Below are 25380 nucleotides of genomic sequence, written 5' to 3'. Positions count from 1 at the left end.
TTTGAGTACAAGATGCCTATTGACAAACAGTGCATTCGGGCATTCAGCACAGGGCCTGGCACACACTCATCGCTAACACTGACTGAGAACTCCCCACGGTGTCACCTGCAGAACTGATCCATGTTGTAATTACCTTGTGGGGTGTGCAGAGAAAACAGACACTCTGTCAGGATTTTAGATATATAATAATCTTAGTCACTGCTGCTGATTTTTAAAAATTTTAATTGGAAATAATTTCAAATGTACAGATGTGTTGCATAAGTGAAAATAGCACGGAGAATCCCTGCACACCCTTATGAGGTTCATCTGCTGTTAGTATTTCGCTGGCGTAGCCGTGTGTCTGTTATTCTTTTCTGCACCACTCAAGGGTGAGTTACGTGCATCATGACTATTTACCCCCAAAGTACTTCGGTGTACATTTCCTAAGAACTGGTACGTTCTCTCGCATAACCACAGTACGGTTGTAAATGTCAGGAAATGTAATAGTAATAACATAATACTCCCTGTAACCCATCACGTGTCTGTATTCCGGCTTGGTGAGCTGCCGCAGTCACATCCCCTGCAGCACTTTCTCCGTCTGGAAGTGAGTCTCGGTTCAGATGCCCACTTGTCCGGTCTCTCTGGCCTCTTTTAACCTGAAACGTTTCCACAGCTTTTCTTCACGGTTAAGTTCAGGTTCTTCATTCTTGCCTGGAGGACAGCCCTGGCGGCGCCCCTCTCTCAGGGCTGCACAGCCGAAAGCGGATGTTGTCCGTTTCTCCCTCGCCAGCGAGACTAATGGTGAGCGCCCGTCCCAAGAGTTGTCCCATTTTCCTCCAAAATATGTCCCACTTTATGCTGCTTTATCCTCTCTGCAGTCACTGAGCGGTCCGTTGAGGGGACACTCTGGGCCCAAGTCCAGCTCGGCGTCACAGTCGCTACTTCGATTTAGCGTCCAGCGTTGCTTTTGGCCTGATTCAGTCTTCACTATGATGGGCGGTAAAAAATGATGATTTTCTAACCACAGCACTCCCTCCGCATTTTTATTATCGTAGAAAACACAGAACCACCGTAACCATTTGTAGGTGAACAGTTCAATAATGTTAAGTCTGTGCATAGTGTGGTGGAACGATCTCCAGAGCTTTTTCATTTTGCAGATCTGAAACTTTAGATCCAAACAACAAATCCCCTTTCCTGTGCTGCTAACTAACCACCATTAGAGTTTGTTTCTGTGAACGGGACTGCCCGGGGCGCCTCACCCAGTGTTTGCCTTCCCAGGACTGGCTTATTTCATTTAGTCTAATGTCCTCACAGTTCACCCATGTTGTAGCATGTGACAGGATTTTCCCCCTTTTAAGGTTTAATATTCCTTTGTATGGATATATTAATTTTTTAAAATCTTAGCTATTTGATCATAATTTTAAATAGTCTTAATGACATATAATTCACTTGCCACACAGCTCACCGCTTCTGCCCGCCCTCAGTACTCTGCTACAACGACCTCTCCTCTTCCCCATTTATGTACTACCCATATGGACTAACATTTTTTTTTTAAAGATTTTATTTATTTATTTCTCAGAGTGAGCACAGGCAGACAGAGTGGCAGGCAGAGGCAGAGGGAGAAGCAGGCTCCCCGCTGAGCAAGGACCCCCCCCCCACCATGCGGGACTTGATCCGAGGATGCCGGGATCATGACCTGAGCCGAAGGCAGCCGCCCAACCAACTGAGCCACCCAGGCGCCCCTGGAGTAACATTTTTTGAAAAGAATTTATTTGACAGAGCACAAACGGGAGAAGCAGGCTCCCCACTGAAGAGGGACCCTAATGTGGGAATTGATCCCAGGACCCTGGGATCATGATATGAGCCAAAGGTAGATGCTTAACTGACTGAGCCACCCAGGTGCCCCTATATGGATTCATATTTTTTAGTGGTTTATGATATTGTATCAATATTTTTAAATTTTCAAACCTACAGAAAGGCTTGTGATTATAATAAAAAATATTCCTGACACTTCACCAAGATTTTCCAAAATGTGAATCATATTTGTCTTATTCCGTGTGTGTATAATATATATAATTTCTTCTGAACTGAAATTATTCAGAGACTAGAAAGTACCAGACATAATACTCCTTTAAGTCTAAATACTTCATTATCTTTTTCCTAAAAATAAGGATATTCTTTTACATAATTGCAATTCAGTTATCAAAATCAGGAAATTAACATCATACTGTTATTGTCTAATTTATAGACCTTATTCAGATTTGCCAATTGTCCCACTAATGTTTTGTTTTCTTTAAAGATTTTATTCATTTATTTGCAAGAGAGCATGAGCGGGGTGAGGGACAGAGGGAGAAGCGACTTCCTGCTGAGCAGGGAGCTAGACGCAGGGCTTGATTCTGTGACTTCGTATCACGACTTGAGTCAAAGGCAGGCATTTAACCCACTGAGCCACCCAGGTGCCCCTGTGCTTTTTTATAACAAAAGAGAAAGAGGTTTCCCCCACCCTGTGCAGGACCAATCCACGATCTGACACTGCATTTAGTGTCAAGTCTCTTTAATTGCTTTTAATCTGGGACAGTTCCTTAATCTTTGTCTTTCATTATCCTGACTTCTCTAGAGCATAGAGGTCATTTATTTTGTAGAATATTCTTCAAGTTTGGTTTATCTGATTTTTTTTTTTCGTAATTAGATTCAGGTTAGGGATTTTGGCAGGACTAGCCTAACAAGAGTGATGTTGTGCCTTTTTATTTTTTTTAAGATTTTATTTATTTATTTGACAGAGGGAGCGAGATCACAAGTAGGCAGAGAGGCAGGCAGAAGTAGGCCCCCCGCCAAGCAGAGAGCCTGAAGTGGGGCTCGATCCCAGGACCCTGAGATCATGACCTGAGGTGAAGGCAGAGACTTAACCCACTGAGCCACCCAGGTGCTCCATGCCTTCTTAATATCAGGAGGCACATGACGTCTGAACTGTCCCATTGCTTGTGATGGTAACTTCGGTCAGTTGATTAAGACAGTGTCTCCCAGGTGACTACACTATAAAATTACTATTAGATTTTTCCATTTGTAATATTTTGTGGGAAAAATATTTTGAAACTGTGTAAATGGCTTGTTTCCATCCAAGTTTCACCTACTAATTTAGCATTCTTTGCATGAAATATTTATTACTATGGTTATTGCCAAATGGTGGTTTTTCTCTTTCCTCAATCCTTCTGCATTTATTAGTTGACATTCTACTCTATGGAACGGCTTTTTCTTGTCCCTCTTTTTTTTTTTTTTTATTTGTTGATATGTATCATTGTAGACTCTTGGAATTCTAGTCTTTCCAGTACTTTGTGTGATAAATCAGAAAATTCATCAACTCCAAGCAAATCAGAGACTGACACTAGCTGAATCAAAATACAGCCATCCCTTTGGGATTCAGCCTATCTATAATTTTTTTTTTCTAAAACCCACAAAAACTAAATTTGTGTTTAATCATTTAAAATAGAGGATGTAAAATAAATAAGTAAACATTGGGAAAGAACTATTGGGAAACAGAAGTACTGGGAAAGCTATTTGTCTATAATCATTGAGGCTTCAATTTAATAAAATTAAGCCTGAGAATTTTAATAAAAATTGAAATTCTTAACAGCCTAGCCCTCTGAGATGACTGTCTATGCCACTGTGTATTCTTTTAGTAGTTTCAGCCTTTTGCCTAGATGTATATCCTTGAAATCTCTGCCACAGTTCAACCTATAGACTATTGACATATGTGATTTTCCAGTCTCCACAGGGAGGTGAGAGGGAATTGGTTAACAGGACGTTGTATCTGTGACACAATCCACTCCTTAAAATGTATCAAAAATGTGTAAAATGCACATGGGCAAGACAAAGGAAACAACTATAAACCAAAATGAGAACTGTTGAGTATGTTAATGTGATAGGAGGATTTTCTTCCTCCTATGTTTAATAAATCTTTAAACACCAAGTTTACAAATGTAATGTTCCTGCAAAGTGGGAACAAAGGTTACTTTCACTTTTTTTTTTTTTTTAAGATTTTATTTCTTTATTTGGCAGACAGAGATCAGAAGTAGGCAGAGAGGCAGGCAGAGAGAGAGGAGGAAGCAGGCTCCCTGCCGAGCAGCGATTCCAAGACACCAGCATCATGACCTGAGCCGAAGGCAGAGGCTTTATCCCACTGAGCCACCCAGGCGCCCTGGTTACTTTCACTTTTGAACCTTACCTGAGAGACTTCAATAAATTATCTGTGTTTATAAGACTATTACTGCCTGCCTATTTTTAATCATTTCTCAGAGCAACATAAAATTACTTACATAGAAAGGACTCAGCAAACCACAAGGTACCTGCATTATTAGCTTTTCAAAATTATCAAGGAAGGATGCCTGCGGGGCTCAGTCAGTAAAGCATCAGCCTGGGGCTCAGGTCATGATCCCTGGGTCCTGGGAGTCGTTTGCGCCTCTCACTGTGCCCCTCCCCTGCCTCCACTTGTGCTCACTCGCTCTCCAATGAATAAATTCTCATAAATAAATAAAAGCTAGCATCTTAAGAGAACAAAGTAGAAGTATATGCCATTAAAAAAAAAATAAAATCACGTAAATGGTATAGCAATGTGATTTTAAACACCTGAGACTCTTAAATGTGTTTTTTCTTCTTTAGCTCCCAACAATGGTAACCAAGACATGTCAGCCTGGTTCAGTCTCTTTGCAGACTTGGATCCACTTGCAGACCCTGATGCTATTGGACACTCAGATGATGAACTTCTCAATGCTTAACTGAAACTATGTCGCCACTTCCGTGGCCTTGAGACATCACTTTTCAACATATTGCCTTTGTGGAAAGGAGTTTATATTGTAACCCATACACAAAAGCACCGTGTTTGTGAACCTAACAGTTTTCAGCCAACTTTAAAGAGATGGTAAGGACTACATTGGAATAGATTAAGTATTTATTTAATATCTTGGATTTGCAGCTGTTGATAATATGTGGAAAATATTATGAGCCACTGAGTCTAAAAGAGATACCAAAATTTATTTCAAAATAATAGCTAGGAATACTTCTGTAAATAAGGAATTGGGCTTATTTGGAAAGCCGTATATGTGTAAGTTGCCTTGCTGGCTGTGAGAATTCTGTTATGTGGGTGAAGACAGCATGTAAATTGGGTTGTGATTTGGGGGTGGTTTTTAAATAAAACCATAGCAGGGGGAGTTTTCTGCTGTGGAAAGTAGCACTAGAACCAGAACAGTTTTGTCTTTAGTTAGAAAAGTAGAGTAAGATTCGAGAGCTCAGTTTGCTTTAATGAAATCAGAGAAACTTGGTGCTTTTCTCCACTTGGAGGCTAAAATGTAATATTACTTAGTTTTTTTTCCTTCATAGAAAATCATGGACGCCCCTCAATTCCATTACTGAATTTTCATGGCAAAGTAGCAGGATGATGTGTTTGCTAAATCTATCTTCTGCAGAAACTCATAAACCCATCTCCTAATCCCAAGAATGGCCAGTAATATTCAAGACATTGTACAGGTGTCTTCAGCCTGGTTTCTCACACGTTGCTACCACAATGTAAAGTACTCACATTCTTTCTGAAAAGAAAGCAAGGGAAGGACGATCCCTAAGCAACTGGCAATAGTATTCCTGAAATTACCCAGAAACTTCTATCTGAATGAGGGAAAAATTCTAAGCTTATTCTTGTACATATTTGTATACTTATTACCTATTTCTTGACATGATTTAATCCAGATTTGTTTTCTGGCAGTCACAGAAGGCTCTACATGACCAATCAGAAAGGGTCTTATTTTTCCACTTTTCCCTTTCTGTGGGTGACACCTTCTAGGCTCTATTTGATTACTGAGGAAAAATGGTTACCCTTACTGGAGGGAAGTTAGTCTAAGCCAGTGAACTCATAGCCGCTGGATATACATATCACTTAATTTCCTGTTCTTTTTTCTTGCCCAGCCTTCGGCTTTGAGGCAGTTCTCCAGGTGTCTTATTTTTATCTTCCAGTCCATTACATCTCCATAAGGGAACATTTTACCTAAAGTGTTCACAATAGTTTCCATGTGCTCCTAGTTTTAAACAAACAGGCTTATTTATTGTTTACAAGAGAATGGCTTGTAATGTCCAAGTCACTGTAAATAGAACATTGTTTGGAAATGCACCAGAGAGGGGAAAATGCAGTCCACCTCCAAGCACAGCGCTCTGGGGGAGAGCTACACCCGGAGTTGCCCCGAGCCCTGTAGGAGGTCACTTGTGTGGGGCAGCATCGCATAGGCTGGAAAGACCTTATCTGAGGATCGGAAACACAGATAAAGGAAAAGGTTATGTAGTCTTTTCATGCTTATTCTTATTTCCTTAGTTGGTTATCCTTTCAGTCAGAAGCATTTTTTACCTCTTCCTTTTTATTCAGTGAAGTTCTCCAGAAGATTCAATCACCAAGGGCTGTGATCACAATCACAATCTAAATTCTGTACCTGTGGTGACTCTGTACTGTCAACTTTGAACACTTCAAAAATAATGCTAACTTTGGATCTCGAGTTTGCGCCATTTTTCTTTCACTAATACATTAGTTCAAAAATATTTGTGTATCTCCTTCACATGCATGCAAAGCAGTCCCTGTTATCTCAAATAAACAAAGACACCTGAACACTGAGGAAAACCACTTTCCAAGCCAGAATCCCTACCAGTGTATTCACGCTGCACTCAATTTCCAAAGAAAAAAGTCCTCAAAAAAAAAAAAAAAAATACACAATAGATTTTTATTATTCAGTTTAGATTCTCTTAACATTTTTTCTCTCAGAGTATATAGCTGCCCATTTGATCCAAAAGCAACATTAACTGTCTGAGCAAGTTCAGTTATAATTTCAACAAATCAAACAACCCCATTTTTGAAAAGCACATTGAAAACTGTTGTTAAAATGAAGGTAACCGTGTTTTTTTAAGATAAATTATTTGAAGTTCAGTCATCTAGAGGCCAGAAACAGAAATCTGGCTATATTATACCTAGACTGCTAATATAAAGGAAACAAACCACCTATTCAGTAGGGAGTGAAGGAAAGACACGAGAAACATAGAGTAGAAGGGTGATCGCTTGCTATTTGTTTAAATCTAGATCAAGCATTCAGTAAGAAATAGCCTTAACCGAAGGTAGGCTGAGAACTCTTTCAAAGTAAATGGATGCTTTTATATTAAAGGGGGGAAAATAATATCTCCTCCTTTTTATTACCAAATTAAGAATGCACGTAAGCTCAGAAAAGCCCCAGAAGAACTAAAATTTGTCTAATCTTTCTTACGACCACTTTACAAGTGAGACGGGAATACCAGGGCATATTAAGATGAGATCGGTGTAACTTTGTATTTTTTGAAACCTTTCATTACTTGTAAAACATAGCTCTGATATGGTTAGAAATGAACTGTATTTAAAAAAAAAATAGGCTTCAGTATTTGCACAATGAAATTCAGTGTTTGTATTTCAACGATGGATATTTATTTCACATAACTCTCTTTATAGACCATCTGGAAATGCAGAGGTCTTACAGCATAAGAACAAAGGAAGTTTGTGCTCTATTTTCCTGAGCCTCTTTTAATAAAGATTACAAGATGGCATAAGACAAAAAAGTTGATTTCCTAAAGTAGTCAATACAAATCAATTATTGTTAACCTGTTAGAAAATTCGGGTTTTACCTCAGGACCATAGTATTTAAAAGGTAGTTTGAATTGATACAGATAACACAGAATGAAAATAAAACCAAGGCAATGAATATCTTTGTGAGACTCATTCTTTTTAACTTACTTCATACAGAAGGGATGTTATAAGATATGAGAAATAACAGAATGTGCTCTTCGTGTAAATATACTAACAAAATACAATATTAAAATTAATTTTAAAATTAAAATCAATATTAAAATTTTGAGCCTAGAAACAATAACCAATGAAATATAAGCACAGTATTTATTTTTTTTAAAGCACAGTATTTAACCTGATTTGCTAAAGGCAGGAATAAAAAGAAGCCAGAATCAATCCAGTTTATATCTTCTTCCATAGTATTGTCAGGCCCTGTGTTTTCTTACCTTGAGCAATGAAGCAGCCCCAGAATCTTGGATACTAAAAATAAGCTAGGAAGGAAATACAAACTTTAAATATTAATTCAGCAGTATTGAAAGTAATGCACATAAAACATACAATGGTAAGGTATTTAAATATGGCAATAAAAACCTATTGAACAGGATGGGTCACATTAATTTGCCAACCATAAAATAGCTCCTTTTTTATGTGTCATTTTTTTTTTAAAGATTTTTTTATTTATTTATTTGACAGAGACAGAGATCACAAGCAGGCAGAGAGGCAGGCAGAGAGAGAGACGAGGAAGCAGGTTCTCCGCTGAGCAGAGAGCCCGATGCGGGGCTCGATCCCAGAACCCTGAGATCATGACCTGAGCCGAAGGCAGCGGCTTAACCCGCTGAGCCAACCAGGCGCCCCTTTTATGTGTCATTTAAAAAGAGTTTTAAAAAGTTGAATTAAAAACTGTCCTTGGAATTTAAAGTTTAAACATGGTTCTTCATTCAGTGGTATAAGGAACCAATCAATGTCCAAAGAATAAATACAGAAAGATCCAGGTGGTATTAATAGGTAAGATTTTGAAGTGCATGTTTTTACATTAAAGGAAAAGAGCTTCCTTTTCCCCATATCAAGGTAATACCCTCTCATTTAAGAAAATTCATTCACAACCCTACCATCCAGGATAACCGCTATTAACATTATACACTTAATTTAGAGTGCCTTTGGCCTCACATATAAATTAAATTGATCCAGGTGATTCTGTCTTCTGAAATGAGCATGCCAAATTAAGATTAAAAAATTACTTTTGACCAGATCCATCTATATACTCCTGTAAGAGGCTCATTTCTGACTGAAAGACACCTACATTTTGAAAGTGAGGGGATGGAGAAACATTTATCATGCAAATGAATGTCAAAAGAAAGCTGGGATAGCAATACTATATATAGACTTTTTTTTTAAGTTATTTACGTAATCTCTATACCCAACATGGGGCTTGAGCTCATGACCCCAAGATCGAGAGTCACTTGTTCTGACGGAGCCAGCCAGGAACCCCCTGGCAAACTATACTTTCAGACAAAGACTGTAACGAGACCAAGAAAGATACTATATAATAATAAAGGGGAGAATCCAACAAGAAGAACAATTTCAGGGGTGCTTGGGTGGCTCAGTCAGTTAGGCATCTGCCTTTGGCTCGGGTCATGGTCTCAGGGTCCTGGGATCGAGCCCCACGTCAGGCTCCCTGCTGCTCAGCAGGGGAGTCTGCTTTTCCCTCTGCCCGTCCCCCTGCTTAAGCACTTTCTCCTGCTCTCTCTCAAATAAAATCTTAAAAAAAAGAACAATTGTAAATATTTATGCACCCAATATTATGCACACAAATACATAAAGCAGTTAACAAACGGACAATAATATAATAGCAATACAATAGTAACATTTCAATGCCCACTCACATGGATGGATGGAGCATCCAAACGGAAAGTCAACGAGTAAACAGTGGCTTTGAACGGACACACTAGACCAGATGGATTTTAGACATTCAGAACAGTTCATACCGAAGAGAAGAGCATACGTTCTTTTCAAGTGCACATGGAACGTTCTCCAGAACAGATCACATGTTAGGCCACAAAGTAAGTCTCAACAAATTCAAAAAAATTAGTCATACCATGCATCTTTTCTGACCACATGCTATGAAATCACAAGAAAAATACGGAAAGAGCACAAACACATGGATATTAAATAACGTGCTACTAGCACAATGCATGGGTCAACCAGGAAGTCAAAGAAAAAAAAAATTGCATGGAAACAAATGAAAATGAAAACAAAATATTGTATCTTTGGGATGCACCAAAATTGGCTCTAAAAGGGAGGTTTAGAGTTTGCCTACCTCAAGAAGCAAGAAAAATCTCAAAATGCCTTAACCTTCCTCCTCTAAAGGAGCTAGAAAAACAGGAATAAAACCCAAACCCAGCAAAAGAAAGGAAATACTAAAGATTAGAGCAGAAATAAATGACATAGAAACTAAAAAATACAGAGCAACTGGGTGGCTCAGTTGCTAAGCGTCTGCCTTTGATTCAGGTCATGATCCCAGGGTCCTGGGATTAAGCCCCGCATCAGGCTCCCTGCTCAGTGGGGAATCTGCTTCTCCCTTTCCCTCTGCCTGATGCTCACCCTTTTTGTGCTCACACACACTCTCTCAAAAAAATAAAATCTTAAAACAAACAAAAAACCCCAGTAGAACAGATCAATGAAACCAGGAGCTGTTTCTTTGAAAAGATCACAAAACTGATAAACTCTAACAGGACCCACTGAAAGAGAAAGAGGACCCAGATAAAACCACTAATGAAAGCGGAGAAATAACAACCAATACCAGAGAAATACAAACAATTTTAACAGGATGTTATGAAAACCTATATGCCAACAAATTGGACAACCTGAGAGAAATGGATAAATTCTAGAGACATAAAGATACAAATGTAGTGATCTAGGGGCATTCGCACCCCAATGTTTATAGCAGCAGTGTCCACAACAGCTAAACTGTGGAAAGAGCCCAGATGTCCACTGATAGATGAATGGATAAAGAAGACAGGGTACATATATACAATGGAATATTACTCAGCCATCAAGGACAAATACCACATGAAATACCACATGGAGGGGCGCCTGGGTGGCTCAGTGGGTTAAGCCTCTGCCTTCGGCTCAGGTCATGGTCTCAGGGTCCTGGGATCAAGCCCCACATCGGGCTCTCTGCTCAGCAGAGAGCCTGCTTCCCTTCCTCTCTCTCTCTGCCTGCCTCTCTGCCTACTTGTGATCTCTGACAAATAACTAAATAAAAAATCTTAAAAAAAAAAAAAAAAGAAATACCACATGGATGAAACTGGAGGGTGTGACACTGAGGAAAGTAAGTCAATCAAAGAAAGATAATTATATGGTTTCACTCATATGTGGAATATAAGAAACAGCACAGAGGATCAGAGGGGAAGGGAGGGAAAACTGGGAAGAGATCAGAGAGGGAGACAAACTATGAGAGATTCTTAATTATAGGAAACAAACTGAGAGGGTTCCTGGAGGGGAGGTCAGTTGGGGTGACTGCGTGATAGGCAATTAAGGAGGGCACGTAATGTGCTGAGCACTGGGTGTGACACACAACTGATGAATTACTGAACTCTACACCTGAAACTAAGGATGTACTATATGTTGGCTAATTGAATTTAAATTAAAAAAAAAAAAATTCTAGGAGCCTATACTTACCGAAACTAAAGCAAGAAGAAATAGAAAATTTGAACAGATCAATTCCCAGCAATGAAATTGAATCAGTAATTTGAAGTCTCCCAAAACACAAAGGTCCAGGCCCAGACATCTTCACCTGCAAATTCTACCAAACATTTAAAGAAGAATTAATACTTATTACTGTCAAACTATTCCAAAAAATACAAGAGGAAGGAAAACTTCCGAATGCATCCTATGAGGACAGTATCACCCTGCTACCAATACTAGATAAAGACAACACAAAAAAAGAGAACAATGGGCCAATATCTCTCATGTATTATAGATGCAAAAATCCTCAATAAAATAGCAAATCAAATTCAACAATACATTTAAAAATCATACACCACAATCAAGTGAGATTTTATTCTTGGGTTGCAAGGTTAGTTCAATATTTGCAAATCACTCAACATGATACATCACATAAACAAGAGAAAGGATAAAAAGGATACAATCATTTCAACAGATGCAGGAAAAAGCATTTGACAAAGTACAACACTCATTCATCACAAAAACCCTAAACAAAGTAAGTGTAGAGGGAATATACTTCACTATAATAAAGGCCATATAGGAAAAACCCAGTTAATATCATACTTAATGGTGAAAAACTGAGAGCTTTTCCCCTAAGGTCAGGAGCAAGACAGAGATGTCCACTGTCACCACTTTTATTCAACACAATCCTAGCCACAGCAATCAGACAACAAAAAGAAATAAAAGGCACCCAAACTGGTAAGGAAGAAGTAAAATTCTCACTATTTGCAGTGATACTAGAACTGATAAATGAATTTGGTAAAGTCGGAGGATACAAAATCGATGTACAGAGATCCGTTGTAATTCTTACACACTAAAAATAAAGCAACAAGACGTGAAATTAAGAACACGATCCCATTTACAACTGCACCGAAAACAATGAAGTATCTAACGAAAGACGTAAATGACCAGGACTCTGAAAACTGGGAAGCATTAATGAAAGACATTCCATTTTCATGGGTTGGAAGAAGAACAAATATTGTTAAAATGTCTACACTACCCAAAGCAATCTACAGATTTAATGCAATCCCTATCAAAATACCAACAGCATTTTTTCAAAGAACAAATAATCCTGCAACTTGTATGGAACCACGAAAGACCTTGAATAAATAGCCAAAGCAATTCTGAAAAAGAAAAAAACTGGAGGTATCACAATTGCAAATTTCAAGTTACATTACAAAGTGGTGGTAATTAAAATAGTATGGTACTGGGACGCCTGGGTGGCTCAGTTGGTTGAGCGGCTGCCTTCGGCTCAGGTCATGATCCCAGAGTCCTGGGATCGAGTCCCACATCGGGCTCCTTGCTCAGCAGGGAGCCTGCTTCTCCCTCTGCCTCTGCCTGCCTCTCTATCTGCCTGTGCTCACTCTCGCATTCTCTCTGACAAATAAATAAATAAAATCTTTTAAAAAAATAAAATAGTATGGTAATAGCATTGACAAAACAGATCAATGCAATAGGACAGAAAACCCTGAAATAAACCCACAATTATTTGGTCAGTTAATGTTTGACAAAGGAGGAACGACTAACCATGGGAAAAAGTCCCTTCAACAAATGGTTTTGGGAAAACCTGCTTCAACACGGGGAGAAAAAAAAAAGTAACGGGACTACTTTCTTACACCACACACAAAAATAAACTGGAAATGGAATAAAGACCTAAATATGAGACCTGAAGCCATAACAGTACTTAAAAAGAACCGCAATTTCAATGACTTTGGTTGTAGCAACATTTTTCTAGATGTCTCCTGAGGCAAGAGAAATAAAAGCAAAAATAAACTATTGGGGGGCGACTGGGTGGCTCAGTGGGTTAAGCTTCTGTCTTCAGCTCAGGTCATCATCTCAGGGTCCTGGAATCGAGCTCTGCATCGGGCTCTCTGCTCGGCGGGAAGCCTGCTTCCCCCTCTCTCTCTGCCTGACTCTCTGCCTACTTGTGATCTCTCTCTGTGTCAAATAAATAAATTAAAAAAAAAAAAAAAACTTGGGACTATATCAAAATAGAAAGTTTCTACACAGCATAGGACACAATCAACAAAATTAAAAAGGCAATGTATCAGGAGAAGATACTTGCAAATGTCCTATCTGATAAAGGGTTAGTATCCAAAATAGAAAAGAACTTAATTCGGTTGATGGGGGAGGGGGGTTGGGAGGAGGGGGGTGGGGTTTTGGACATTGGGGAGGGTATGTGCTATGCTGAATGCTGTGAAGTGTGTAAACCTGGCGATTCACAGACCTGTACCCCTGGGGATAAAAATATATGTTTATAAAAAATAAAAATAAATAAAAAAAAAGAAAAGAACTTAATTCAATACCCACCAAATAATCCAATTTAAAAATGGGCAGATCCTCCTCTCTCTCTGCCTGCCTCTCTGCCTACTTGTGATTTCTCTGTCAAATAAATGAAATCTTTTTTTAATTTTTATTTTTTAAATAAAGTCTTTTTAAAAAATGGGCAGAAGACATAACAAATATTTCTTTTTTCTTTTTAAGATTTTACTTATTAGCACAAGCAGGGAGTAGGGAGACTCCCTGGTGAGGGAGCCCGGTGTGGGCCTGGACCCCAGGACCCTGGGATCATGGTCCAAGCTGAAGGCAGATGCTTAACTGACTGAGCCACCTAAGAGCCCCATAACAGACATTTCTCCAAAGAAGACATCCAGGTGGCCACCAGACACATGAATAAAAGCCTTAACATCACTCATCAGCGAAATGCAAATCCAAGCCACAGCGAGGTCTCCCTTCACACCTGTCAGAAAGACTAAAACACAAGAAACAGCAAGTGTTGGCAGGGTCGTGGGGAAGGGAGCAGCCTGGGCGACCGGGGCAGCCGCTGTGGAAGACAGCACGGGCGTCCTCGAGAAATTAGAAAGGGAGCTACCCCGCGAGCCAGTAACCACACTGCTGTGTACTGACCCTAAAAATACAAAAACTCTACTTCGACGGGCTCCATCCGTCCTGATGTTCCGGCGGCATCATCCACGGCAGCCCGGCCACCGAAGCGGCCCGGGGCCCGGCAGCGGATGGACGGCCGTGGGGCACCCCTCAGCCGCCAGAGTGAGATCGTGCCGTTTTCAGCAACGGGTGGAGCTGGGGAGGAGAATTCCAAGTGAAATCAGTCAGTCAGAAAAAGACAAATACCCCACGATCGCCCTTATATGTGGAACTTAGGAATCAAAACAAACGGTCAAACAGGAAAAAGGACAAACCAAGCAACAGTCTTAGAGAGAACGGATGGTTACCAAAAGGAAGGCGGGGGGCGAGGATGGGGGAACTAGGCCGTGGGGATTAAGGAGTGCATGTATCACGATGAAATAAATTAAAAAATAAATAAGTCAGTCCTCTCCTCCAAAGGTCGGTTACAAAAAATCCACCAATATGTGACCGAAGTCAACTTCTGCGTCTCTAGAACTTGTGCTCCCCAATTTAAATGTGTCTCCGGAATTTCTGCAGCCGTGCAATGTGAGACTGACAGCTTGAGGACTGGTGGCCGCAGCCTCGCTGGTGAGGAACTGGTGTCCGACGAGCCTTACCTTCTCTTCGTCCTCCGAGCCAAGCTGCCGGCCGCTGAAGTAGCGGAGAGGACGGCAAAGGAAAGCAAGGCAACGGCTCGATGGCGCGTGATCTGCGGTGACACCGAACACCTAATTTCAGTCACTGATAACGGAGGAAGTGGCAGTAAGGCTTTGTGTTTGAGTCCTGTAGTCAGACCTGGTTCAAAGCCAAGCTTTGACATTTGCCCGATGACCACGGAAGAGTTCAACTAATTCTGGTTTGGTCATCTGTAAGACAGTAAAAATAGCAGTGTCTGGCTTTGCAGGGTTATTGCAAAGATCAGGGGAAACAGTTATCATACAAGGCGGCTGGTACTTGGTAAGCTATCGGCAGTGCTACCTATTTTTATTACGATTTCAGGTCCATATCCTTGACTGTACAGCTGGCCCTCAAGCAGCGCAGGATGGTTAGCCGACCCCCCCAACGCACAGCTGAAAGTCCGTGTGTAACTTCTGACTCCTCCAAAACTGAATTACGACTAGCCTGCTGTTGATCAGACGGCTTACGAATAACACATTTTGCATGTCATATACTGCATTCTCACAATGAAGTCAGAAAAATGAAAATACTGAGATCGTAAGGTACACTTATAGTACTTTAATTTTTTGATATCACGTGTTTACAAACTTAATCATCTATCAGCACGTACATCAATGTTTCCACAAGATTGTAGATGCTACGCATTACTAACACTAGTCATCAAAAATGAAGATCATGTGAAAAAGAAATTCATACTTATTCACAGGCGAACAATTCACACCCTGATAGCGAAGCAGGATCAGCCTGATGGCTTCCCAGCAGCCCGGCCATACCCTAACGAGCGGATCGTAACGTTTTTACGGCCCACCTTCAGCAGTAGTGTCATCCACAATACGGTACTGGAAACAGTACTTTTTAAAAAATACCACTTACTTGTGAGGACAGGCTGACACAGCTGCCCCAATTATGAGAAGCACAACGTACGGTAAACGTAATCCTTGAAAACAAGGTTATAAACAAAACTAACACATTAATTTTACATTAAACGTCACTCACCTTCTGCCTGCGTGAGGACAGGCGACCCACTGGGAGTCTTGCACGTGATGCTCTACACAATGAACACTCAGGCAGTACGACGATGACAAAAACATCTCATGCAGCTCCCGCCATACAGTCTCCAGATCGCCACACGAAGATACAACATACACAACGGTTAAGTTCATCAACAGCACGGCCTCGTGATTAGTTACTGCTCAGTAAGTGGAAGCCCCATAAAGATCACCATCCTCACCCTCGTGCTGACAGGGCAGCAGGGCTGGGGGGGGGGGCATTTGACCTCACACGGTCCCCAGGGCAGCGGGGACACAAGGCAGGGGAAGCAGGTGCACTCAGGGTCAACTTTAGGGAAATGCACAGTCATGTCAAAACATGCTTTTTTTGCTTTCTTGTTTCTCTAAAAGTAATTCTCTTTGGTATCACGCCTCCTTCCACCATTTGCTTTGGTTTCAGCGCCTGTATCACAGAAGGGTCCGTGTTACGAAACAAGTGGAAAGTCGTCTTGAATATGCAAACCTTCTGCCAGACTGTCGAATGTCCACTCTCCCCTGGTGCCGCTGCTTCTACATCTTCGTGCTCGTGGTCTGGCACGGGCTGGGAAGCTCTCCCCTCCATCACATTTTTTGTTAATTCCTCTTGCGTGGTGTCTGTCAGCTCTTGAATTTCTCCAAGAACCATATGTCTGAAACTCTTCACACACACATTTTTGCCACATCCACAATCTCTCACGATTTCCTTGACTGACTGTCCTAAGTCCTGTGAAATCATACATAACATGTGGACGCCATTTTCTCCAGTAGGAATTTATTCTTTTGGGTTTCATGGCTTTCACATCTTTTTCTGTAACAGTGGTGTAATCCTTCCTTCAAGCTTTTCATGATGTTCTATCGGGATTCTCTTCCATGGTGTTGACAATATTTTCCATTCAGTACAGTGTGTAATGAGCCTTAAAAGTCCCCGGGGCACCTGGGTGGTTCAGTGGGTTAAGCCTCTGCCTTCGGCTCAGGTCATGGTCTCAGGGTCCTGGGATCGAGCCCCGCATCAGGCTCTCAGCTCAGCAGGGAGCCTGCTTCTCTCCCTCTCTCTGCCTGCTTCTCTGCCTACTTGTGATCTGTGTCAAAAAAAAAAAAAAAAAAAAGTCCCTTGGGACCCCCAGGGTGGTTCAGTCAGTTAAGCGTCTGCCTTCGGCTCAGGTCTTGATCCCGGGGTCCTGGGATCGAGTCCCACATCAAGCTCCTTGCTTAGTGGGGAGCCTGCTTCTCCCTCTTTCTGCTGTTCTCCCTGCTGTGCTCTGACAAATAAATTAATGAAATCTTAAAAAAAAAAAAAAAAGCCCCTATGATCCCCTGACCTGCAGGCTGAATTAGAGACACCGTGTTTGGGGGCAAGTAGACCAGTTTGATGTCTTTGGTGAACTCACAGGGTCTTAGGGTGACCAGGGCATTGTCCAATATCAAACAAACTTTTAAAAGGCAGTCCCTCATTGGCAAGGTACTTCCTGACTTCAGGGACAAAGCACCAGTGGAACCAAGCCAGAAAACGAGTTCTCCTTGTCCAGACGTTTTTGTTGTGGAAAACTGGCTGCTGATATCTTTACCTTTGACTTGGGGATCAGTAGCTTTATAGAGAAGGGTGGTCCTGATCATAAACCCAACTACATTTGTACAAAAAAAGTGGAATTAGCTTATCTATTCCTGCCTCCAATTCTAGTGCTCACTTTTCTTCCTATTAAATGTCCTTTAATGGCATTTCCCCCCAAGAATAAGGCACTTTGATTTGCATTAAAAACTGTTCAGTGGGGCGCCTGGGTGGCTCAGTGGGTTAAAGCCTCTGCTTTCGGCTCAGGTCATGATCCCAGGGTTCTGGGATCAAGCCCCGCATTGGGCTCTCTGCTCCGTGGGGAGCCTGCTTCTGCCTTCTGCCTACTTGTGATCTCTGTCAAATAAACAAAATCTTTAAAAAAAAATAAAAAAAAAAAACCTGTTCAGGCAGATATCCTCTCTCATCTATTATTTTCTTAATGAGGCTTGTCTTTACAATGTCTGGGAACTCATCTGCTGCCTCTTGGTCATCAGGTGTTCGGTTATCTTGACATTTTTAAAATCAAACCACTTCCCAAAATTATCAAACTGTTCCTTCCTGGCATTAAATTCTCTAGCTTTGAATCCTTCATTTTTCCTTTTGTTTTGTAATATAGTAACTTCAGGTTTTCTCATATTGCATTAGTCTACAGGTATGTCTTTCTTACAGTGATTCTATACCCACATAAAAGCTGCATTTTCAATACAAGATAAAAAGGTGTTTTGCAAGGTTTTCACGCCTGCTGATGTAGCTACAGTGGCTTCGCATTTTTTTTTTTTTTTACAACAGTCCATATACTAATTTATCTTAAAAGTGTTGCTACTGCAGCTTCAGACCTCAAGCTATGGTAAATTATCAAACAATTCTACTTTTTTTCTCTGCTTCTTGAGAGAACTTCCGGCATATCTAGTGGCACTTTGTATGGGTCCCACGGTGTTAGTCAAGGTTTATGGTATTGCACTAAATACGAAAAATACATGAGAACTGCACGATCACTTTTTACTGTCCTACGTAACTTACTGAAAAGACGACCTGCTCATGATGGTTAATGTCACACATTTTTTTTTTAAAGATTTTATTTATTTATTTGACAGAGAGAGAGAGAGAGATCACAAGTAGGCAGAGAGGCAGGCAGAGAGAGAGGAGGAAGCAGGCTCCCCGCTGAGCAGAGAGCCCGATGTGGGGCTCGATCCCAGGACCCTGAGATCATGACCCGAGCCGAAGGCAGCGGCTTAACCCACTGAGCCACCCAGGCGCCCCTGTCACACAGCATTTAAAAAAATTTTTTTTTTTACATGTCACACAGTATTTTAAGAGGATACTTGTAACACCTGAACTTACTGCAATAGAAACAGGTAAACGAAATTACTACAGTAACATAGGATGCACTACAGTAAATTTTATGCAGTTATTTTATAGCACATCTTTCTGTTTATACTGCTCTTGACTATAAATGGCACCATGTATGGCTATGTGTGCAACTAAGTTTTGATAAATTTTAACTTAGGATATTTTGTGCATATTTTATGGTAGTAAATGATAAAATAGACTACTATCCACACATATTTTATGCATTCATGAGATACCTTTAATTTCTTTAATAATTCTAAGGTATGTAGTTCATTTGTTTTTTCAAACTGTCAAAAATCTTTAAGAATTTTTCCAGTATTTATTGAAAAAAAAAAAAAACCTGTTGTTCAAGGATTAAATGTATTACAGCTTTTTTTTTTTATAGATTTTATTTATTTATTTGACAGAGAGAGATCACAAGTAGACGGAGAGGCAGGCAGAGAGAGAGAGAGAGAGGGAAGCAGGCTCCCTGCTGAGCAGAGAGCCCGATGCGGGCCTCGATCCCAGGACCCTGAGATCATGACCTGAGCCGAAGGCAGCGGCTTAACCCACTGAGCCACCCAGGCGCCCCTGTATTACAGCTTTATAAGCTAAAATGAACTACATGGGACCATTTCCTAAAATTGAAAACTTTGGGCTTTCTTAAAGATTGAATAAACTTATCTACCAAAATATAAAGGAGATAACAAGTGTTTGCTTCTAGTTTTTTAAGTTAAGCTATTTTCACATTCAGTAGCCACTTACCAGACAAGCACTATTTATTCCCTTCATCTCATCAAGAAAAGTGAAGCTCAACAAGGGGACTTCTTTGCTCAAGCTCCCACGACCACTAAGCTGCTGAGCCAGAGCGGGTACCAAATTGTGTGGCCCTAAATACAGGGCTTTTGCTGCAACTCCTCTCAATTATCCCAACGATCTCAAAAATAACCTTGGAGAAAAATAACATGGAGAAGACTACATGACAATCATCTATAAAACATAATGATTTAGCAAGACTAATCCATACAGGCATACAAAATCAAACAAGGAGTACAGGAGTGAGTTCTCAGTTTGAAAAAGGTGCGAACCGCAGAAAAGACTAGTATTTTATTTTTACAAATCCAGCAATTTGGAGATACTAATTAAAGGGAATTAGAGACAATGTCTTAAAGATTCTAGTCTCCTCTCTGTTAAGATACCAAACCAACCTAAAGGCATACACACAAAAAGTTGTATCTAGAGCAGTCTTTTTCAAACCATTTTGATTCCAACTCACAGTAGGAAATTGATTTTATTTTACAACATAATGTGTATCTACGTCTAGCAAGAGTTTTACACACAAATAATACTCTCCTTATGTATGAATATTTTTTCTATTCTGCTTCATTAAAAAAACAAAACAGTGGTTAGACCCATTACATTCATTTCAAGACCCATTTGGAAAACACTAAACCAAAGAGATACAAAGACTATTTGTATACCACACCGTGCTCTAGGAGAAGTTTAAAATTTTAAAAGCACACCTTATCTTAGCAAGTAAAAAAGCTGATATTGACACATTGGCAGGGAACTGCTATGAAAAGGGTACTGTATCTCACACCCAACCACTTAAAAACAATTGAAAGGGAAAAGATTACAGACCTAAAAAGTTTTGTGTGTGTGGTATATGTAATGAATCAAAGAAAAAAAAATCAAATAAATAGAAGAGAGGAACACCCACTTGAGATCTAAATTTTCTCCTCTTGGAGTACCTGGGTAGCACAGTTGGTTAAGTAACCCACTGGGTTTCAGATCGTGATCTCAGGGTCATGAGATCTGTCCTTCTCCTTCTGCCTCTTGCCCCCTGCCCGGTTGCTCTCTCTTGTTCTATCTTTAAAAAAATATAATTTTTTTCCTCTTATCCTCTTTAAAGTTGGAGGGGAATGACTAAGAGAAAAAAAAAATTGAAGATTTGGAACCAATCTGAGATCTTCTTTGCATCTGACGCTATGTTACATTGTAATATAAGTATGTAGTCCTTAGCTATCCCCAAATTCCAGCTATTTCCCCCACAAATAATTTTTAGAATTTTTTACAATGTAATTTTATGACCGACTGCTGTGGTGACTTATTTTCTACGTGTTATACAGACTCCGTACAACACAGCCCTCCTTGGGCATCTCTGACTAATTCTGCTCTATGCATACGGACTAAACCCCCGAGCCTGAACACCTACCTTGCATATATAAACCACTGTACTTATGGAAGCACATGGCTGATTTAGAAAAAGTGAATTACCAAACAAAAGGAAAAAATCCTCTATGTGTACTTCAGGATAAAATTAAGTGTACCAGCTAAATGTCTACCTATGAAGTAATGAATTACTTATAAACAGGTATTGTCTTTCTGTTTATCACAGTTTACCACAAAGATCAGGTACTTTAAGTTCCAGAGCAAGTAAAGAGAGAGAAGAAATAACTGACAATATTATATTTCCTGCTACTTAGACACACTCATTTTTCTATATACATTTGTGAAAAAGAATGTACTATTTATAAGTTATTTCAGGCTAGAAGTGTCTGAAAAGAAAATATGACCTGAAGTAACAACATTCATAAAAGTACACAGGAAAAAAACTCTCAAGAAGAACAGACTTTATTTTTAACATAAAAGTTCTATTTTCTTGTGAGGCAGCAGTAAGTGTCAGATACAGGGAATACATAAGTACATAATAACAATATTTATCACCATTGGAAATGCTATTTTTTGGGACATTTTTGTTAGAAAAACAAAATTTTAAAAAATTGCATTTTAAAAAGATTTACACAGCTTAAACAGAGATGAAGATACAGACTTCAAAAAGAAAACCATAAATTATATTCTTCAACAGGATTGTATAAACAAAATATTGTTCAGGGCTGCTCTGCTTATCATTAATTTAAGCAGAGTAAAACTTAAACCTTAAAGTGCGAAGTATTCTTAGCTTTTTTAATGCAAATTTAGCACTTCCACTGGTCCGGTTTTGAGACATCAAAATTCCAAGCATTAAGGAATGAATCTTAAGTTTAAAACAGTAAACTGAATTCAGTAATGGCAATTTTTCTTTTATTTCCTTTAACAGAAGAAAATCTTGACAACCCAGTCCTAATCTTGGAGAGAAGGCTATAAATTCTGCCATTTTAAAAAATATCTTCTTTCCAGCAAAAGCCAACCATTAAAAAGGAAAAAAAAAAAAAGGGCTTTCTTGCTGCCAGTTACTCCACAGTTAGCAATAGCACCTTCTAAAAGGCTGATTTGGCTTGTCATAAGAAGTAAGAAATATTTTAAACAAAATGAAGACTCTAGTTCAAAAATAATTTTGGCATCCATGCTTGTCATTTTAACCAAAGAGGCAGAACAGGTATTTTAAAAATATAACTGCTAACAAAAGCCACGACAAGGAAGAGACTTAGTCATGATCAGAAACGATAATTTTTTTAATGTTTTCATCATCAGAAGGAAGACATCAAGAGTAAAAAATAACTTAAGAAACTTAAGACAAAGAAAATAACTAGAGAATAGCTCCTTTTGCCAAAATATACATGCCACCTATTTCTTTTCCTGCAATGGAAGAAAATTTATTTAAAACTTTTCAAAATTTAAATTATATTCCCATTGAAGCTATCCTAATTTATCTTCTATACAGTTTTCTACAGAATAACAAGATAATTATGGAATATAATTTTAGAAAATATTCTTTTGAAAGTAGATCCATTTCTTTTAAAAATCAGCCACCTGTGAACTAACGGTTAAGCAAAAGAGCTGAATGGACCTATGGGTTAATATTTTTCAAGACTGCAATAAAGCTCATACACTTAAAAATCAGCCCTTTGGCACTGGCAGTTAGAGCTGTTTGGACCTTGTACCTTTTTGTCTTTCTTTCATATCTCAGGCTCTATTTCTCCCAAACTCAAGGGATATGTTCGGTTGCCATACAATTAATTTACCTGCAAATTCACATTCTCCTTACAACCAAACATTCAAAGTTCCACTTATAAGACTATGTAAATAATAACTCTCAAACTTGTTCTCCTATTCCGGTTTTAAATTACTTTAGATTCAGGATATCTGAAACTCTACAGAAAGAAGTGAATCACACATATATGCACAACAGAGTAAAGGGAAAAACTGTTTATAAAGTGGCATTTTACTTATAAAACACCCCTGTGATTTAGAGGAATGGACAGAAAATAAGTGTAAGGTAAAGAACAGATTTAATGAAATTCAAGTAATCCAAAAACTGAGGGTTTTTAAAACTTGTTTTTAACTTCCTCCTCCTACCATTCATACCAACTCACCTGGTGAGTTTCATTACCTTTTCTTCTGTACTTTTGGATAGAGCAGTTCTCAGGGGCAAAATGGTAAAGTCAAGACACGTAACAAGGCAAAGAAAGAATCAAGGTTCTCAAGAAACCAACAAACCAGAAAATTTAGATCCTGAAGAACTGAGTTTTACTGATTGAGAAGCCACAGTGTACTAATTCCAAGTAAATTAGTTTTGGATGGAGAAGGTACCGAAATTCAGCAGTGCTACCAACTGAAGCCTGACAGACTTATACAAATGTTTGAATTTATCTAATTTGCCTAAATACATCTCCATTTAAAACTTCATAGGGCATAATTTTAATTACTTAGATGTTTTAAAGGTGCATGAGTATAAGAAGTCCTTTCAGAAGATTTATTGCTACCATGAGGTTTCCTCTGATGGTTTATGTCCAAACAAACTGACATATTAAACTTTCTAAACTGTATCCCTTTTACAGGTATTTAAATTTTTTTCTCCCTATAATATGTATAGGAACATTAAATTATTGCATCATAGGTAGTATATGAAGATCTTAGAAGGATGCTTTTTATCAATACTGTTTGCCGAAACTCATTTTTAAAAAGAGCTGCTCCTTACTTTCACTACCACATACACGAAACATGAAATACTGTTGGCATGTGATACTGGCAGTGATTGTATTAAGATGAGCCTAAATCCAAAACTGTATGTATTTTTCAAAGATCTCTGTTGTTTATATGCTCCGAAGCTCTCCTGGCCTGTCTTCCCCACTGTGTGGAATGCTGGAGGGAAAACTAGCAAAATCTGTAAGCAACGTTATCTCAGTGTCAGCCACCGTAAAGAAAATGTCAGTCGCAAGATTCTGTGACTACGGATTGCTATTCAATGGATTACACTCCTGGCAACTACTGACCCTGACCAATTCCACGAGACAACAACATCACAAAAGCAAAGGAGGAAATCCATGCACAGTCATTTTAGGACCTCTTGGAACTATGATACAGTGATGATAAAGAGAGATCGTGTGATAAGCATTTTGTAGAAATCCAAAGGGGCTCCTTACTCCTAGCTAGTCATCAACACTGGGTAGTTTCCTTTTGGCTCACTGACTTTTCAACCAAGTTCCAATGATGGGTGAGAACATGTTAAAGCACTTGTCTCCAGACTATAATTTTTCTGACCACATGGCGAAATGTATACAGGTGTAGTGAAGAAAACAGCAGTTTTACAAGTATTTCACCCAAAGCACAAACTTCTGACATCAAAAAACATAAATCACATAATGTACTCATTTAATATTGCTTTTTATCTCTTGTTATATATTTGCTCAATGCATTTACCTATCAATTCTTGTTTGGGAGAAAAACATAGTCATGAGATTAAGATTGCTGGGAAAATGTCAACAATCCCTTTGGTCCCAAAGCTGGAAACAGCGGAGAAAAGCACACATCTAGAAAGGGAAACAAGAAACAAGAGGCCACCAAAGAATCTCTGAACATCCTGTTTGCTACGTTTCAGAAAATGTAACACTGGTATTATAAAATAGTCATTTTCATATAAAAGATGGTTCTTGCAGCATCATTCATGTCTCCCTTCAGGAATTATGTTTGCAGGGATCAGTTTTTGTTTTTGTTTTAAAGAAGTTTAATTTGAAAACAAAAAAATGATGTGATACCGGCCCTCCAAAAGTAAAGAATGAGACCTTTCTTGTTTCAACCAGTGCTTTGAGAAAAAGCAGGCTAAGCAAGGAGGATCGGCCTTCACGAGTGAGCAAAGCCATCAGAGGGCGCTGCCTTCTTCCAGAAGCCACACTGTGACTCGTCCCCGCCGAGAGCTGGAGCACACTTCACAGCCAACTGGGCGCGCGATGCCATCACAAAGAAATGATCTGAGGAGGTTCTCAGTTGCTCGGAAAACCGGCCACACAGCCCTGTGACCTATCCTTCGGCTTCCTCGATGGGTTCTGGTGGTGGGAGCAGAGAGGCCGAGGGCATGACTGTACTCGTTCCTCGAGAGACTCGGTCTTGCTCTGTGTTTGTAGACAGGGAGGCCACAGCAATGGGCTGCAGCAGCGTGGTGGTCATGCCTGTGCTAACTGTCAGACTGTGACCAGAGCCCTTGAGGGTGAGATCTGGTGTGGGAAGGAGTGGCTTGAGGATGCTGACGAGGCAGAAGGCAGAGCCGCTTTTAGGAATGAAATTCACTTTGTTTTTGTCGGGACAGTAAAAGGCTGGGATTTCATGGAGTTGTTTTGGCCTAGGCA

At 39.7% G+C, this 25380-nt stretch overlaps 2 protein-coding genes across 10 annotated transcripts in view; one reads left to right on the top strand and one right to left on the bottom strand.

Annotated features, from left to right (window-relative positions):
* Positions 1-25380, top strand: part of ICA1L (islet cell autoantigen 1 like) — a 92404-nt gene that overhangs the window by 66645 nt on the left and 379 nt on the right. For 6 of the 8 annotated variants that reach the window (XM_047720787.1, XM_047720788.1, XM_047720783.1 and 3 more), the window contains exon 14: positions 4636-6133. In XM_047720787.1, coding sequence (XP_047576743.1) covers positions 4636-4751 — 116 coding nt within the window. In that variant the 3' untranslated portion in view covers positions 4752-6133. Of the gene's footprint in view, positions 1-4635; positions 6134-13807; positions 13850-25380 lie in introns of those variants that run through there. The other 2 variants (XR_007125767.1, XR_007125766.1) reach the window with 2 other exon arrangements.
* Positions 21431-25380, bottom strand: part of FAM117B (family with sequence similarity 117 member B) — a 74377-nt gene continuing 70427 nt past the window's right edge. For both annotated transcript variants that reach the window (XM_047720782.1, XM_047720781.1), the window contains exon 8: positions 21431-25373. In XM_047720782.1, the coding sequence (XP_047576738.1) occupies positions 25055-25373 (319 nt within the window). In that variant the 3' untranslated portion in view covers positions 21431-25054. The remainder of the gene's footprint in view (positions 25374-25380) is intronic.

The sequence above is a fragment of the Lutra lutra genome, chromosome 3 (assembly GCF_902655055.1).
Source record: "Lutra lutra chromosome 3, mLutLut1.2, whole genome shotgun sequence".
NCBI lineage: Eukaryota > Metazoa > Chordata > Mammalia > Carnivora > Mustelidae > Lutra > Lutra lutra.
Note: the sequence above shows the minus strand (reverse complement) of the source record. Positions and strands in the feature narration are given on the sequence as shown.